General features: G+C 39.6%; 1 protein-coding gene across 1 annotated transcript in view; it reads left to right on the top strand.

The window, feature by feature from the left end:
* ANTXR2 (ANTXR cell adhesion molecule 2) overlaps positions 1-19,476 on the top strand; it is a 119,023-nt gene that overhangs the window by 41,288 nt on the left and 58,259 nt on the right. Inside the window, exons 10-11 of the mRNA XM_026848077.1 lie at positions 14,214-14,292; positions 17,886-17,981. Of these exons, the coding sequence (XP_026703878.1) occupies positions 14,214-14,292; positions 17,886-17,981 (175 nt within the window). The remainder of the gene's footprint in view (positions 1-14,213; positions 14,293-17,885; positions 17,982-19,476) is intronic.

Raw genomic sequence — 19,476 nt, 5'->3', positions numbered from 1 at the left:
AATACAGTGTTGAGTAGTTTTGGCACTGACACTTCTCAGGTCTTTAGATTTTAATATTCTTTTATTTCTGATTTATTACTGATTTCCTTTTGATCCTGTCTTTACAACTCAGACATCATCCCTTATCCATTTGGAATGAAAAGATGAGGGAAGAAAGTAGTAACCATCTCCTGACTTTATGTAGCACCTTCAGCCTTTAAGTAACCTATTTCAGGAACTAGCTTAAGCACGCCTGTGTCATCTTCTTAAGAAGTTTCTCAACTTCTCTATAGATGAAAACTATTTTGGGTGTTCCACTTTTGAAACCGTTTTTAGGAAAGAAATTGTTTTTTTTTCCACAGCAGGAAGTAAGTCCTGTAATATTTAGTAATGCTATCTGGCTCTTTGTATCTGACAGTTTGTATTACCTACCCTCTATTTTTGTTTGAGCTAGTGCTAAAACAAGCTTAATTTCCTTTCTATTTTGTACCCTGTGATAGCCTGAATGCAGGAAAGAGTTTTCTCTCTCTGGCCAAAGTTTTGGTAATACGATCTTCATCTCTGAGGTATAGATTTAGGGCAGAATTAGCAGCTCTGCTTTTTGCTGTGGATCACATTCAGGGCTGAGGACAATGGGAATTAACCACAAGCCTCACATTAAACATGACTGAGAGATCTTTCAATAGGGGCTTTAAGGAAAGCCAAGGTTCTGTCTTCTGGAAGAGCTTGTATCTCTGTGCAGTTGGAGAAGTAGATGTGAATCCAGTGCATTTCTTCCTATGGGTTTCTAACAAATTAATGTAAACAGTTTCATATAGAACTGTACTGTGGGAGTCCATTTAAAACATATTGTTGCAGTTTACAGGATGTACCAAGAAGCTCCTGCTTACTACTTTGGGGGCCTTGAACATTTTCTACAGCAGCTGTGCAGGCAAAAACTAGAACTAGCTAGGAATTCACACCCAAGTTGTCATTGGCACTCTTGCCCTCAGTTTCTGCCTCCCTGGGAAACAATCTCAATACAAAGAGGAAGCACATGCTTCTTATTTAATTCTAGGTGCTTTGAGTGAAAGATGTTTCCATGACAGTGGAACAGTGGTAGGTCTGAGTCTTGCTTTCTGGTTTCAAAGTGTCATTTTTATTAATACCATCATCAGGTTTAAGAGGAAGAGCATGGACATATGAAAGCAACAGGCACAGTGAAGATGAATGGGCTGTGGGCTTCATCCTGCAAATATCTCATTTGGTTTCTAGACAGCTGCTCTCATTCGACAGCAGCTGAAAGGTGTTCTACAAAATGGTTGTCATGGCAGGCTTCTAACAAAGGATCCTAACTATTCCCCCCCTGCCCTGACTAGCCCAAAGATAGAGCATATTATGCCTTTATTCCATCCACTGCTGCTTGTCACATGAACCTGGGAGCCAGAATCTTAAAAATTACTTTTGAATTTCATCTCTTGGGGAACAAGAGCATGCTACATTGGCCATCAATATTTCCAAGTTCATTATGCAGGCAGAATGCCATGCAAGTGCTTGTATCTTCAGGGATACGTACAATATATGCAGAAGTAGTGAAGCAATCCTGTTTCAAGTTTGACTTGACTATACTAAGAAAAAAGACTTTCTCCACTGTTAATTCCCTTTTCTTCAACACTTGTAGGTCCTTAAACAAGCCTCCCTGCCTCCTCCCATGTGATAGTATACTTGCAGTATTAAGAGACACATAGTTAAGGCACTTGGAGCACTGCAGTTTTCATAACTACACTGTGATCAGATTTCATAAATCTGTTTTTTACTGCAGCTCCTTTATGGGATTCTTGCTTCCCCCCCCCTTTTTCTTGTGGTTGATAATGGCTCTAAAGAAGTAAAAGCAGTGTTTAAGAAGTGATGGTTTGTAAAGTGACTAATGTTTAATCTGTTTGCCTAATCAACTTCTGGCTAATAATTCTAACCCATTAAGTAGCTAGTTAGTACATGTTTTGAATAAACACATCTGGTCCTGCAATGAGTGAAGGTTCTGCCTGTGTGTGGGTGACAGATGTGATGGTAGTTTCCCCAGTGCTCTCTTTTAAATAATTAACAGCACACTGGTGAAGTAGCCTTAGACAGGCAGCCTCAAAGCCAGCTGTATAGTCTCAGAGCTGTGTCTGTGGACATGTGCCTTATCTCCTTAGTCTGCTCCAGCTATTACATTCCCTCCTCTTTGGTATTTCAAAAGCTACATGTAGCTCTAAGAAACACCGTTTTAAATAACACTGGACTCTTGGCTTCTGGTCTGAAAGGCTGCAGGAGAACAAGAAATAATATGTCAGGCCACCCAAGGGGCAAATAGTTTTGAATTCACAAGCCTTGCAGATTGATCTCTCTTACCAAACAAAGGGCATTTGAAACAGCCCTGCCCTGCTGTTTCATTACGTGGAGTTGCTGGACTAGGTTTGGGAACAACCTTCTTTTGAAGGAAATGTCATGTTGTGGTAGCCTACTTCTTTATGTGGTCAATAGCTTCCTAGGCTGGAACAGCTGGTAATTCTTATTGATCTCAAAAGTGAGAAAAGCTAAGATTAGTTACATGCAGAAGAGATAATTTCTTCCAACTCAGCTGTCATTTTGTTTCTCAGATTTTGGCTTTTTGTGGTAGGGCTGTTTAAAGTTATTTTTTTTCCAGACAGAGGGAGGAATTATGTCAGTAAATTAAATAAACAGCAGGATATTTTGCAAGAGGCTAATTTGCACAAAAATTACTTCTTAAAAATGAGACAAGTTCTTGCTTACCAAGGGGCAAGGTAAGATTTATTCCTACTTCTGGGGGTCTGTGAACCCTGATCATTCTGTGCCTATACCATAATGGTTAACATGCATCTGTCATTAGTTCTAGTGATACAGGCTCAGTCTGTGACCTTTGTTTTGTAAGGCATCAACAATAGCACAGCTGCCCCCGCATAGTTGAGATCTCAAACCTGCAATTTGGCAAGAGGAACAGAACAAATTGGATAAATACACATAAACACATTGTGAAGGAAGGGAAAACAGAACAGAATGAACCAGAGCATCATCCTACAACTTGTTTGATAGGGATGATTTAAGTAGGCATATGGTATAGTTAAATGTGCTTTCAAAAACATTGGCCCGATTCTTCAAGCAAATATGAAATAAATATCTAAATAGAAAGAGAGCTGATACAGTATCATTAGTTCTCTCAAAGGAGGCATATGAATGCCTTTGGAAATGTGTGCGAGTGGGGGCTGGGCGTGAATGATAAGCAGATTTACATTCCCACACAAAAAGTGTCATTAACTTATTGTTAAGATTACACAGTTGTACTTCCTTCTAACACTGCAAGCATTAAAAAAAGCAAGCAGGCAATAAGCTAATATTTAGACCCAACCCAGCACCAATTTTCACATCTTATTAGCTCAGTGTTGGCATAACAGACCACCACAGCCACTGTAATACCTCTCACACACAGAGTTTCCATCCAACAGTCATGCTGCCTACAACGCACATATTTAAGAACTGAAAATCACTGCTGTGCTCATCCTACGTTGTGACCTTTCAATGCTGTGTTATTTAGTAACTCGATAACAATTTTAAGTTAAAATTAGGCTTTGTCTTTCTGCATTCCTTTTACCAGATGGAAAGAAAATACGAAGTAGATAAGCTAAGAAATTCTGAATATGTTATTACAAAGTAAGTCTAAACATATATTTAAATGATGCTCTTCACAAGTCACGCCAGGTATATCTCCCACATAAACTGCATGCAAATACTCAAAACCATGTGATTTCCAGAGTATGTAGATAAACATATGAGATGACCTGTTTATTCAGGCAAACCCATAACTTCATCAAGTTCCTTAATTTGAGTGGAACGTTCATTTGGCTGCCTTAAGGAGTGTTGAGAAAAGTGTATAACTTCATTGAGTTTTCTTGTGACATGGAAGTCAGTAGCTGAAAAATGGATGGAGATAATTGTTTTCTATGGCTATTGCTGGAATTAGTATTATTACTTTTATTTTGTCACTTTTTCCTCCTTGGCTGAGAAAGGTAAAATTTTGGGAAGTGTGTTGCAAGCTCAGAGAAGTGCTGAAGTTGTATGCAGGCTGCAGATTTGACTTGTGTGTCTTTCAGAGTCATTTAAGAAAAGATTAATATTTCACAGGGTATGTTGAGCATTTTCTGTTTTGTTTCCAACTAGCAAGTTAACTTCTTTTTGTGGTGCTGTTAATTAAATAACCTTTGCGACAACTAAATCAAGAGATTAATTTGGCCACAGAACTAAATTATTCGCTAATGTAAGGGGCAATGCATGGGATGAGTTCTTAGGCACTTAACAGTTAAGCAACTTGTTTCAGTGTTCAAGCACGGGTTTAAGGACCCATTTACAAAGTCTCATCCTTAATTTATAAGCTATACTGTGACTACATATTGCTTGAAGAATACCTTATCCAGAGAGAAGGGAAGCAATTAAAATGAGGATTCAATGGGATTTCTCAGTTAAGAGGTAGCTTGTTGACCAAGATACTTCACATTCCAGATAGCACCAGTCATTACTCTAAAAAGGCAAAAGCACAATAAATCCATATGACTAGTTATAGCTGTACCTTAGGAAGTTCTTGATGAAAGAGAACAGGCAATCTGCTGTTGCAAAAGGAGATACCAGCCATCAGGAAGAACACTGGGCTTCCTCTGGGTTGTCAGCCTTCCTAAAGCCTGTCTTTCCTATACACAAAGTACTTGAAATTCTTTTTTTTTTTTAAATAAATGTAGTAGGTATAGCTATAGCCACAGCTCCCCCACCTCCCCATCCCCTAAAAAAAGAAGAAATGAGAAATGTTTGCCCCCTTTTAACTTCCTGCTGCCCTTGTCAATCATGTGAGTTCCTTGTGCTCACAGATTGGTAGGATGTCATTGCCAAATCTGGTTGTTTTCACCTGTTCTCATTCTAGAGCCTCAGTGAGTGGAATACTTCTCCATCATTGATGTACTCATGGCTAATTAGGCCCATTGATTTGATATTAACATTATCCTTCAGCATAAACAGCTGTTCTTCCCCAGTAGCACTGGGTAAAGAGAGCTGATGTAAATCAAATCCTCTCCCACCTGGGCTAATTCCTTTCTTTGCAAAGTCACTGAGATTCGGCATTTATTTTCAGCACTAGCAGTTCAGCTTTTTTTTTTTTTCCCCCTGTGTAAGCATTTAGTTCCAACAAAAATTAAGAAAGGGTATGGTTACCAATTGCTGGTTATTCTTATGGTACATCCTTCCCTCTCTAAAATAGCTAGAGAAATAAACTCAGGTAAGGGGAAACCAGAAATATGGCTGTGTTAGGCTTAATGTCTGTTATAAATATTAACTTCTGAAAATATTTTAGAAATACATTTAGTTTGACGCAATTAGTTTATAATGGGAACTATTCACAGATGGAAACATCCTCAATGGATTGTATAGGCTAACTGGCTCCTAAGACATATGGATCTGATGTAAAGATCAGTAGTAATTTCTAATGCAGTCCTTCACGTTCCTCAATAGGGCACACAGTGTTCCCAGAGCGTTAAGAAAGAGTGCGTGAGCAGAACTAAGTGCTTAATATTATGCAGCGGACATAGTACCCTGAGCTGAATTATAGACTAATTTAACATAATAATGACATTTCATACCCTGTTAGTGCAGGTTCCCATGATTCCATGAGATCAGAGCTAATACATTTCTGGCTTCCAGTTCTTTCAAATTCACTAGCACTTCCCAGCAGTGAAATGCTTCTGTCCCATTTCCTGTGGAAAGGCAAACCCAAATAGACAACATATTGAGCAGTCTGCTGAGAAAGCCAGATAATTCTGGGGTAGCAAGAGGTGATCCTAAGAGAACTATAATTTGAATTTATATGTCAGTGATAAGATACACCAAGAAAAGGGGGGGAAGGGGGAAGTTTGTACTAATTCTTTACCAAAATCCCAAAACACCGTAATGATTTGCACAGAATGCAGGTCTTGCTATTCTCAGGAAAATAATTAAATACTCCTTTTTATGCCTTTGTGGTTGGTGGGAGGAAAACAACTCTGACCATTTATCATAACTATAGATTATTAAGTATCCCCAGTACAATTCCCATCAACTCGAGTAAACTGTTTCCTATGCTTCCAACCCTTGGCACAGCGGAACTGCACTGAACATTTGGCAGACAAGGTCTGTAACCCTGCTTAAAGGGAATTTGCTGTGTCCTTATGCAGCTCGGGCTTCTGATCTAAGAAAAGCAACAAAACTACAAGTATAGACTTGAAATACCTTTATCTGTAGCTTTGTGTGGCCTCCTGCTGCAGTCTAGGGCTGTGTCCCTGGACACAGAGAATCAGATTTGTGGTCCTAGAGTGTTTGTTAACCGAGAACAGGGGAAGGAATACTCTGTGCTTCGTTGATGAGAATGTGTGGATAAATATTAGTTGTTTCCCCAGCAAATAATGGCCAATGATTTCAAACTCAAGTTGATCAAATGAAACCGCTGTGTCCATACGCAGAGATTGGAGCTGACCCCACTGAGACACAGTCACCTATCACTCAGAGTCCTGTGGCTATCTCCCCTACCGTACAGCTGAGCATTAGTTCTTCCCTGCATATGCCACTACCGCTGCTCTTCAACCTTCAGACAGAAAATAAGGGGTGGTACAACAGAGGCTGCCTCACCTGGTACTAAAAATTTAAGTCTACCACCTGAAGTGAGGTCAGTATTGTTTGGAAATGGAGCTTTTCCTTCAAACTCTAAAACATTAAATACTTGCACTGAATGACACCGTGTATTTACTCCAGCTGCAAACAGTGGTCAATACTTCAGTGATAAAAACCTGAACATGCCATAGTCACAGTGTGTCCCAGTTTCCCCATCCTTCAGGAGACTTCAGGAGTCTGGTCATGGTGGCACCTCTTCGTGCTGCCAGATGGTTGTGTAGGGATACTAAATTATATGGGGGGAAAGTGAAAAGCATGCAGAAAATTATACTTAAATTGGTAGTTCCACCAGACCCTTCTCCCACTACTGTTACAAATTTTCCAGTGTGTGATTTCTGTATACATACAAATTTATACAAACACACACAACAGGTGCATATGTATGTATAGATATATTTAGAACACATAGACACACACTTACTACTGGCTTACCAATATTAACTGTGTGATAAAGCTATATATTAATTCATGGAGGTAGGTTTTTTAAGGGAAAGCATCCTTTTAAACACATAGATCAATTTTTTTCCTTCCTACTATGTACAGCATTTTAGCTATTTTAATGCTGGCACTTGATTCTAAAATACCTTTGTCACCATAATTTTAGTAACTTTTTGAGCTTTGCCAGTTTAATTTTCAGTGCGTGAAAATTGGAGGTAAATTATTTATTACTTCTAGCAAATGTCTTTCACAATTTTATTTAATTTTTTCATCTTTTTTAATGGGTCATAAAATGGCAGTCTTTTATTGGATACTCATAAAATAAGGAGCAAATGAATACTTTGCAAATAGGTTACTGTGGATTGAAATGTCAGCTGTATTTCACAGGGTATGAAATTCTTTAGACCAGAGCTGTAGTGACATATGGCAGTGGGGCACGTTCCTCTTCCGTAACAATAAAACAGCAGTGGACATAAAGGAAAGAAAGAATTGCAATTGTTGGGTCTTCTCAAGTTATTTTTTTTGGTAGATTCCTCATTAGAACAGCCAGTGGGCCATGACTGATGCAGTTTTAAAGTTGCAAGAGTCTTGTGGTTATCTTTGGTCATAAATAAGAACATTTTAAAAAAGCTGTTCACAGACTAAAAGTTTGTCAGGTTTGATTCCCATCCAAAAAGTGATACTTCACAAGCGAAATATAGGAAAATCCCTTCCACACTGATCAAATGCTGTGAACTGTAAATAGAACCCCTAGGTTTTCCCATTACAATGAAATAGCTTTAAAAGTATGGACCACTGGAAAGTTTCACATTAGACCTGTGGTACATAAAAAGCAATAGAGTTTGTGAGTATCTGCACAGCATGTTAATTGCATGTGCTTATTAGCTCAACTTTGCCATCTCTTTGATTCCTCTTTACTCAAGTGCTGTGTCAGAAGTGATCAGAAAATAGGAATAAATATCCTGGCTAAAAGCCTTAAAAAGATGCTGGATTTGGGCACCACTGCATTTTTGAGGAACAGTGTGAAAGGCTGCACTTGCCTTTCCCTTGAGGCTTGTTCCCGAAGCTGTGTTTTTCAAGCTAAACATAGGGAAGCTGGTCAACTCCTTGTGTTCTTGGATATAACTGCAAGAAGGCCTGGGTGCATTTGTGCACAGTGTCCGTGGGCCTTGGTTATTAGAACCTCTGATCGTTACTCTTGGGGTCTGCTTCCCCTTCCTATGTGCACAGATGTAAAACACACAGTGACCCACACAGAATGTGTCACGCAGCAGAGGTGAGGTTTTAGCTGGGCACTGGAGGGTGACTTCCTGGGTTGCTACAGCAACATCAACATTTACACTTCCTGATTCTTTGTGGGTTTTATTGTGGGTTGACCTGAGGAGATACTCGGTTCTGCAGCAGCTTCCCAAAGCTCAGCACTTGGTTTTGTTCAGTGCTGGTATGAAACTATTACCAATCTAATCTTTCCTTGCAAAAATAGGGTTGTGGTAGAAGGTGTGTTTTACTTCAGGGACAGTCTGCCCTCGCGTGCATAGCTGTGCTGTTTGGGTGTGACCAGGTTCACAGCGAATGGAGCACAGGGACGGTTCAAGACATGGGCTTGCACACCAGCACCATCTTTCTTTGCATGCTAGGGTGGGACAATGACAACTTCTCTAGTCTCCCTCTCTCTACATACCTCAGCAGAAGAAGAGGCAATTTTCCCTAAGTTTTTGGGAAGCAAATAAGATACTATGGGTGTGTCATGTAATGTGTATGTGTCACATAAGTAATTACTGGGAGATGTGGCCTTATGGACTTAGAAAGCCAGGCATTTAGTGCCTGTGGAGACATTTTGGAGGCATTTCTGATCACCTCCACTAGGGAGACTGAAGGTATAGTCTTAAAACCAGCTGACCAAGATCTGTGCTGCTGCTTCCCTCATGAGCTAAGCCTGTCATGAAAAATCACTGCAGTCTCATAGCCTTTAAATTGTATTCCTCCAGTCTACCAAAAAGAGTATCAGCAGAGGCCCAAAGATTTAGAAATGTTATCTGGTGGCATAGGCTTGTTCAGCTCTTAGCTGATTTGAGCTTTACTGAAGGAACCCACTAAATACTGACAATCACCAGTGGGAAATGAAGGTGCCCAAAAAACAGAATCACAGCTGAATGTAATTTTGTTTTCAAAATATTTGCAGTTTATGCAGAATGCTGAGCTAAAAGCCTCATGCATGTGGACAGTCACTAGTAAACAGTAGAGATACTCATGTAATACGTCTTTCTCTTGGATGTTTGTGAATAAGTGAGTAGAAGAAAGAGGGCACCTAATTTTTGGAACTCCACATTTGAACGGGATATATGAATCAGAAGTACACATAGGCCATCAAACAGGTGGATGCTAAAGAAATGAAAAAAACATGTTTCTTATACCATACAGACAAGACAATTTCAGGAAGGAAGTGATTTTGTATGTTGACAGGTTCATCCTTTTGAAGATGAGACTATTATCTGTATGAATTCACTCTGTGGCTTCTAGAACTGAGCAAATGTGATCAACTCCTATGAAAATCTCAAATGGCTTATCCCTGCAAGCTGTGTGTCAGAATGGAAGTTGATAGGGAAACTGGTTGTTCCTACTGCATCGTATCTGTGCTGATAGCTGATGTGTTCAGTGAGCCTGTTGCTTGGGATATCTGTCAGACTGTCTGACAGCTAAAGGTTGGGAGAATGCAAAGCTCAACAGTAGTGAGGTGGCACATGGCACCAGGGACTTGAAACCTGCTCCTACTGCAGTCATGTGTTATCAGTGCTCTTTTTGGGGGTCTTCTGTATTGCCAGAACAGTGTACAGAGGCGTTGCGGTGAATGAGGATCAGATCTGTAGACCTTACCAGCAGCAGAGTTCCCGTTTTAGTAACTGTAATAACTGGCCTTCAGTAACTGGCCTGAGCAGACTGCATACACTTCTGTTCAGTTAATGGCAGGTTTCTTCCTGGTCATTTTTGTTGGACTAAGATTTGTGCCGCTTTTGAGGATCTGTTTCCACCATTTCACGAACCCTAACAGGAATTGTTTATTTGACATTTACCTGGTCCCAGAGCATGACTGTGTGCTAAAGCTAAGAAAAACAGCTTAAAATTCCAGAGACCTTGCCTGCTCAGCACACCACCCCCCTGGGAATCAGGCAAGTTGCATGAGAGAATAGGTTACAGACATCCCTACTCACTGTTTTTTTCCTAAATCCCAGGTAAAATATTTAAATAAGTGAATGGAGCCAGAACACAGCTCTCAGGCCTGTAGAGCATATCAGCTGAGCAAATGTTTTTTTGCAGCACTGGGATTTAAAGCTGCCTTTTTTAGTGGAAGACAGTAATGGTAACATTTGCACTTCTCAATCCGTTGGGGAATCTCTGTTTGAGTGGAGCTTGTCAGCGGACATAAACAGAGGTCAGCTTTATGTTGCAAACAGTAAGGTGTAAACATGGGCACTAGCTCACTTCAAAATCTTAGCTATTATACAAAATTTTTCATACAACCTAGTGAGTTCAAGGAAATGTCGAGATCCACAAGATGCCTTTTCTTTAGTATGGGCTAAGATGATCTGGAGTGTTTTAGCCAAATGTCTTTCAGGTTCCTGTTTTGCTCAATTTGCTAGCAAAGACCATGTAAAAAAAATAGCTAAATTTCTTAATAGCTAAATTAGACACACCTTACATGTTTCAGCCAGACTTATAAAGCTCACAGTAGCAAATAGCATAAGTGTGGTAGCTACAGGACACTGCTAGAAAAAGACTAATACAGATGTTCCACATGAAAGCAAGAGAGAACTGTTCCTACAAATGTAAGAAAAAAAAGTGTATTGCAGTAGGAGTATGCAGTTTGCTGCATGACACAGGGAAGGCAGAAGAAAAAAAAAAAAGTGACACTTACTTCAAGTTTTAATGCGTAAGAGAGAAACAGAGTGAGAAGTTTAACAGGGTTGACTGTTAAGTTTTGAAAGCTGCGCTTTTTCTAGGGAAGCCAAGAAAGCCCAACACCTAAGTCACAGGTCCAGGAATTCCTAAGATAGGCTATCTCTCTCACACCCTGAAACAGTGTGAAATGCAGTATTTTAGTGAGTTAGAATATCCACCTTCAGGATAAGCCACGATACGCACCTATATTTTTGCTGACAAACTTGTCAGGATGTAGGGGGGACAGCCTCGAGGTTGTGAGTATAGGAAGCATTGCTGCAAAAGAAGTAATCTGTTCCCTAAAGATCTAAGGGATATATGGCAGGCTACTTCGATGAAGATCTGCATGAAATAATTTACGTTATCATTTTAGTGGACTTAACGGGTTTTTTTGTGTAAGCCTTCTTATACAGGAGAATTAAATTAAACATGAGTAGCAGTTAGAGGTATTGCCAGCATAGTGAGAATGTGCCTCACCACTACTTTACTTCTCTTTTGAAGTTTCATATGTGTTTTGTTTCCTAGTTGCAGAGCTGAAAAACATGTGAGCCCGAGTACATGACATTTCAGATAGAGCCTGCTAGTGCTGGCAACAGTAGTTAGGCACTGATGCATCTTCCTTTTCAACCACGCAGGTTTGGGACTGGTAATAGCACATCACGCAAATCAACAAACTGCCGGAGGATAGAAAACATTGTGAATTATTGTTAGAAAATATTCCTGACTGACAAGAACACACACAAGTCAGGAGGAAGAATGGTATTGCCAGGCAGCAAAGGGAATTGATTGGATAGCAGAAAAAAGTCCATATGAAATTGAGGATTTGCATTCACTTTTTTCTTAAAAAAATGAAATGGGGGAAAAAAAAAAGAGCATCTGAAAGCATTTTGGAAATTCGATCCCAGTAGCTGGCAGCAACTATAGTCAGATGTTACTGGCCAAATCCAGAAGTTCTTCACTAGTCCATAGGCAGAATTATTTTTGATCTCAGTGGGAGTTTTGCTCAACAAGAAATGGTTCCAGCCAAAGATAAAACAGCTGAGGAAAACCTGCAATGTATTTAGACACAGTTAAAATATGATAAGAAATAAAGTCAATGCAGGAGGTATATAAGGATCTAGGTTCTTAAAGAACATGATATGTTAATTTAAAAATCAAAACTACTTGCTGTACTACATTTGGATTTAGAGCAGTTGGAAGAGTTTTTACTGTGTGACCAGGCTTTGAACCAAGCAGTATAATCCCAATTATGGCATCAGTCAGTGGGAAGGCACCCACCATTACTTAGAAAAGTTCAGAAATAGTATTAGAAAGGCTGAATAGCTTTTATGTTCAGGAAACATGTCTGCAATGAATGCCCTTTCTTGGCCATATCCAAGTTCAAAACTTAGTGCAAAGCCTGCGGCGTGTTTCTCTAAGTCATGCTTTAAAAAGACAAGGCCCATGGGGGAAAATGAAACATTTAAGAGATTAATCTTTCCTTCTTGAATGTGTGCTTAACTGAAAAGTTGCCATCCAAAAATGCTTCAGTGTGCTGTGGATTCTTCAGTATTTATGGGCTGAATTCAGTTATTCCCTCCCAACTTGAGATACTCTGTGATTCAGTTACATCTGTACAGTCATAGTTAATGCAGTGGTATGACCAGGGTGCAAAAGGATGCGACCCCATGACACCAGAAAGAGTCACATTAATGTAACTGGGTTGTTGGTTAGTGACTTGGACAGAAAAATGCTTCTTGTAATGTGTTTATGATGTGCAAATCTCCACAAGGTTTAAGAGTTCAAACACACAGATTTCTTCAGGAACACCTGTCAGGATTTGGGCTCTGTCTCAACAGCACTTAAGCCCTTCTCTGATAAAGAAAAGGCATGGCATGAACCTCTCGCACTGCAGTCAATAGGATTGTTTTGCCAGTCAAACTTGGATAGAATTGTCATACTGAAGTTTCCTACAGCATTTCTCATTAAAGAGTCAAAGCAAAACATCGAAAATAAAAAAATAATAAAGATCATTACATTTAAAAAATTAATCACTTAACAAAAGTTTTGGTATAGTTTGCTTTATTTAGTGCATTAGAAGGGAATTGATTATTTTTTTTTCTGTTCTGATTCACTTATTCCAGTAATAATTAGAAGTAAATTAGAGTTATTCTTTCTGTTAGATCAATTATTCATTACACTGATCATTTAAAAATGAGTTTAGTGGAAGCAACTTACTTCATTTTTACTAAAACTGAAAAAGAAATTAGCCAAATTAGTTAAAATAGCTTTGAACTCCATATTGACTAAAGCATTTGTGCCAGAATAAAAATTCATGACATATAAGAATGGTATAAATGATTAATTCATTTTAGTTCATGGGTATCTATATTTTTATTTAATTACATCTATGCATAATATAAACTGTCTGAATCTTGGGAATCCAAGCCAGAGAAGCTGAAGAGTCTTCTTATGTTTAACATTCACCATGTGTTGTTTTCTTCTAGGGTTAATTTGTAAAATGTAAACCACATACTATTTGTATGCAGTGTTTATGTACTATTTATAGAAAGTCTTGACCATTTATAATTATCCGACATTTTTATCCATAATGTCTGCATATGAGTAAAGAGATGTTTATGGAACAGACAAAACAATGTTATTTTTACAGTTGAACTTCAATTTATTTTACGTAAAACTTTTTGGAGTATTTTATGCTACATGGAAGGGATATTCTTCACTCAGATAGCTCTCTATCCAGAAGACTAAAATAATTTCCAAACAGTAATAAACACAGTAAACACAATAAACCTGTGTGAGACTGTTCATTTAAGCAGCAAGAATTGAGGAAAAGCAAGCTCAGTCTGAAATGGCCAAAAATTGATTTCTGAAAGCCAAGGTGCAACCTTGTAGCAGCTAAGTATCTCGATCACTAAATGTCATCAGAGTTTCTAGAAATCGTAACACAAAGTAATCATGTTGGTTTTGTGATTTCTGTGACGTCATTCCTGACATCTAGTCCAGCTCAGAGGCCACGACTTCTACTGTCCTTTCTTGGAACACATTCTCTGTTGAATAGTCTGTGTGTACAAGTGCATCCGTAGCACGTATGCTCTTCTATTGACTGTTTTACGGCTGCTGATATTTGATTTTCTTTCCAGAACTCTGGAAGTTTTGGTGAGTTTGAATGAAGGGCAGTCTTTCATGTCCAGCTCACTAACAATCACCGCTTCAGAGTGTGTAAGTAGATGTCTTACATCATTCAGTGTAAAATCCCGAAATCCAGTTTCTCTTTTGGTTTTACCATTGTGTGATCTCTCAGTGCAGACAACCTCAATGCATGGCAAGACCCATTAGATGTTTAGAATGGAAAAATCAACCTAATTAAAAAATGCACCTGTGCAGACACATACAGAATATACATAATTTAACAATACATGATTTCTTAATATGTAGGTGCATATATATATATAGAGATATATAGATATGTCTTAAGTCACTTTCTGTGTATTTTGAGACATTCAGAATCTGTTTTGTATCACCACTACATGCAACAAAGTGTTTTCAGCTGTTTTGAATTCCCCGATAAAGTGTGTGTGTGGGGTTACAGACAAGATTTTTTTCTGCACTTACAGAAGACAATTCCCTCAATTCTTCCCATTAAAGTGGCAAATAGCTTTATTTTAGGATGATCTTTTTTTGCAGTATTCTACATAGGTGAAGTATTGCTGTATGTATCACATGAGACTTCCTAATAACACAGGAGAGCCATCTCTTATGTGCCAGACTTGGAGACTTTGCTTTCTGACACAGGCTTTAAGGGTTTCTCCTTTCCTTGCTGCTGCATCTGTTTTGATAACTGCGTTAGAGGCTGCTGATGTAGACCGTATGCAGAACGATATGCAGATGGAAGGCCCTGGAATGCTCCTTCTGTCCCAGGGTACCTCAGCTGGCTGTGCCCTGAGATGCAAGCAGTGTCTGTGCATTCCTTGTCTGTGTGGGGCTTGTATTTTTCTATAGCTTGTGAATTATATTTTGCTAAATACATTGAAACAAATTATTTTAGCATGGTGTGCAGCTGTGGCTTTCAAAATATTGGGAAGCTTCTATGCCACCAGTAATATAATCATGTCATAAGAGCCAGGTATGATACAAGCCACCTGGGGTCCCATTCCAGCAGAGTTCCACTGAGTAGGATTGGTGGGAGTGGGCTGAAGCTGAGTAGGCAGAACCTTAGCACTTCAGCCTGGGTATGGAAGGTGATTGGTTATAATCCTGCGGAAGGCTACTGATGCTACATAGCTTTGCATACCTAACTTTAGTGCCTGCGTAAGGAGTGCAGGCTCTCAATTCTGTTAATTAGGGGAGACAGTTCATCAAAGCACAGGCTGGAGTACCTAAGCCTAGGGTTACAGGAGAGAGAACATCCTGCTGTTTTAATCATGGGCTTATAGAAAAGAGTTAAAAACAGCTTCTAGGATAAACTCTATACTTATGCAGTCAGTGACTTTTCTAACTTAATATATAAATTTCTAATCTCACATTTCTGCTCTCTATTAATTTCTTCTGTCTTCTGTATTAGATAGGCAGGATAGTTAAAATTTTTGCAGTTAGACACAAGACCACTATGTAGGGATGGAGGTTTTGAAAACATGCTGAGCATGAATACTGTATTGCTTTAAATTTGTCTCATTTAAAGTGTGACTTTGGTGCAGCTTTCCTGTCAGGCATAGAAGCAGACAGAACAGTACCTTCTGCTCATCAGCATGTATTTTTCCAACAGTATTTTTATCGCTCGTAGGTAATTAACCTAAAAGAGAAAGAATGACATTTTTCTTCTATTCATTTAAATACTTGGGTAACTGTAGAAATCAGAGTCATCTCAGGTCAGTACTTCAGTTTCAGGAAGAAAGCCTGAATGAATTGAGAGCTGAAGAAACACACACTACCCAAATCACGTTTCTGTTTAAGAGCCTCTTTATCATACAGTCTTACACCAAAGCACACTGAAGCAGCCTCTCAGCATGATAACATAAGGACAGTAAAGTCAGAGGGGATGCTGGAGACTAAAAGTAGACTGATTTTCTCTTGGTCCTTTCAGAGAAAGCATTACATGTTAAGTCTGTCCCCATGCCCCCTTAAAAATTGCTAAGATTGCAGAGATAGGTTAAAACAAAGCACTGATGCAGAGCAGATCATACAAAATTGCTGGGTACGGCTGTCTTCCTTCTGCTCTACTCCAGCAGTACTTCTCTGTGGTCAAAAGTTTTCACTAACAGAATGAGTGCAGATGTGCATTGACAGGAAAAACTGTCGTACTTCTGATCTTTTTTTTTTTTCATACATGTTGCAGCAAAGACAGCTCCATACAAGGAGAACTGCTGTTTCCATAGTAGCAGATGGGCAACTGCAAGAAATGGGTCACTGCTAGAATTGTTCCACTAATTCTGATAGCTGAGCAGCTGATGGCTAGTTGGTATATAAGAGTTACAAGTTACAGCCTCTCCTAGCAAACACACATTCCTGCAGTGAAAACAAACAAAAAATATGTTGCATCTAGGCACCGAGGGATGCATCTTACCTGTCTGTCATAAATGCGTATGCCTCACTACACCTACATGTGGTTGGAATAAAGCTCTGTTTCACCTTCCATTTCCAATGGTGTATCTCCAGTACAGCTCTTCTCACTTTGACAGAATTACCCACACTGTACTCCAGCCTTAGTGATTCCCTGGGTGTCCCTCCTTTCCGTTTTCCCCAGCTGAAGTCTTAGTAACTTCTGTTTTTGTAAGGTCACCGTTGCATTTTTCTCAGTGTTCTAAACCAGCACAGCAGTGCAGAATACCAAGCATAAGACTAAAAGTACCTACTGGATGTGGGTTTGAGGTGGTAGGAGATGAGCTGCTCATTTCTTCATTAAAAGCATTATTGCTGGAAGCAGTAACACTTGTTCAGAATTTCTTAAGATGGTGGCTTCAGGTTCAAGTAACACTATTACAGGGATTTTGCATGCTATAGTCTGTACAGTACAAGTACCCTGGATGTGTGGGCAATAAAAACCTTATATATGTTTTGTTAGTAGAGATTCCTTAAAATTGCACCCACCCTCCAATCCATACAGACCTGTGTCCTCATGGCAGAAGGGCACTTCTCATCAACACACTTAAAAGGAGACTTTACCGGTTTGTGTCAAACAGCTCACTTCTTAGCAGTCAACGTACCCTTCTTCAAGTTGGGCATCATTCTTATCTCAAGGATATCAGTTTTACATCAAAGTGAATCCACTGACTACAGCAGAAATAATCCTGGCTTGTATTGGCACAAGTTGGTCCTGTTACACATGACTGAATGACTTAATTTGAACTTAGGTTTACAGGTAGACAGAAAAAAGTTTTGTCATCTTCAATTTAGTATGTTCTGCACGCTGTGTTCAGCCCCTTAGAACGTCTGAGACTTGCAGGTCACAGAATATGTAAGGAATGGGAAACATGAAGTCTTACCACTTCCTCCCTCTCTTTAGTATTGATTCATCCTTCATTGTGATAGGCAGCTCCTGTTGAAGCATCCTAGCTTACCTTCTGCATAACTTGTGGAACTGAGGAGACTTACAGCGGAGGCTGTTGCTGAACTTGTGCCAAATACAAATTTGGCTAAGACCCCCTTCTTGATCCTTTGTGAGGAATTTCTCCCTTGGTGAGAATAGGATCTGATGAGTGGGAACAATTTGTTTGGGATTTGTATCAGACAGTAGGAAGCTGTTTTGGGGTGAGTGGGAAACCAGGCAGCAGTTATTTGCAACATCCACTAACACTGTCTTTCTTCTTTCTTCACAGTCTAGCGGAGTAGCAGCACTTATTGCTGTTCTTGTACTGTTACTGTTAGTGGCACTCGGTCTGCTCTGGTGGTTCTGGCCCCTCTGCTGCAAAGTGGTGAGTAAAGACTATTAGAAAAAGTCACTGGATGTGTGGCTCATGATTATAACTCATACCATGTTGGGAAATGCAGATACCATAGGAAATAAGTTAAGTAACAGGAGAGCTACATGTGACATAATCCATCTGTTGAGGGAGTTTTCTTTCATTGGGGGTGCACAGTAAGTGGAAGAAGACACCACCTTCAACACTGTGGACTGCCCTCCTAGCAGTGCTTCTGGCTTTCTGAGACCTGCACCAGTCAGCATACTGGTGTGCTGCTCTCTGGCTTTCTACTGAGCGAGTACATGTGTTCTATTTCTGTGAAACCTTTGATAAAAGCCTTTTCTCTTCTATCTGAAAGTTGTTGGCCATAATGGTATGCAGATGTTATCCTGAAATCTGAGTACTACCACTAAAATTGGCGTTTGTCGTCCATTATGGGTTCTCAAATTAGAAATCCTTATTGTCTTAATAATCCCTTGCACACACTGCATCTCTTTTCATCTGAGTGCACTCTTTATCCTTCTAGCAGCAGTCAGCAATGCTGTTCACTAACTCTTCTTCCATCTCCTTGTGTGTCAGGGTTTTCAAATTGGTGAAGTTTATTATTCATCCAGTTAAACGACAGCACTGATAACTTGGGAAGTGGAGGTTGCTTCTAGGCTGTTTCTGTATTCCTTGTCTTGTCTCAGGCTTGTGGAACCTGGGGCAGCAGAGGAACTGGCCTTCTTGCCTGACCATGCTGAAGCCCACATAAGGACAATCTTTGGTGGAGTTTGTCAGGCCCCAGGCTATCCTAGAGCAAGAAGTCCTCAGCCCCATCTGCATCCTCACAGTCTGGGGTTTCTGAGGCAAGAGCTACAAGCTCTTCTCTAACAGAAACACTCTGTTCTATCTCATTCTCCACAGTATAGTCCCATCAGAAATCTAGGAAGGTTGTTTGTTTTATTTCAGCTTTGTTTTATATCATGAGCCTTCCTGTGGAACAGGAAAATTCTAAACCAGTAAGAAGAAAGCTTCCTGTTTCCTTATCTTAAAATAACTGGCTAACCTTGATTCATAGACCATCTTCACACTTCTTAGCTTCTACACTTTCTGTCTGTAGAAAGAGGCTACAACTAAGCATTTCACATAGATCTGTCATCTGGGGCAGGGTGCGAGGGAGATGGAGGACATGGACCAGATGATGCTTGACGTCCCTTCCAACCTGGTATTCTGTGATTCTATGATTCTGTGCTGTGAAGGAGATAATATTGCAGCAGACTTGTGCTGGTAAAAAGGCAAACATTTTGTGTTTCAAAGTCTAGTTATTTTTAAAATATGCATGTAAAATACTGCTGATGAAGAAGTCCCGGACACAACTAAATACAATTTAAATCCCTAAGTGAAGACAGGTAACTTTTTTTTCAGTGTCTCCTGTCAGCTACTTACAGACACACTTTGAAATGAGTTGTTTCACTACTTATTCACAGTTGCTGAGAGGGTTCATCATATCCTTTCTCAAGAGCTG

This window comes from Athene cunicularia (genome assembly GCF_003259725.1).
Source record: "Athene cunicularia isolate RWA chromosome 4 unlocalized genomic scaffold, athCun1 chr4_part2, whole genome shotgun sequence".
Taxonomy (NCBI): domain Eukaryota; kingdom Metazoa; phylum Chordata; class Aves; order Strigiformes; family Strigidae; genus Athene; species Athene cunicularia.
Note: the sequence above shows the minus strand (reverse complement) of the source record. Positions and strands in the feature narration are given on the sequence as shown.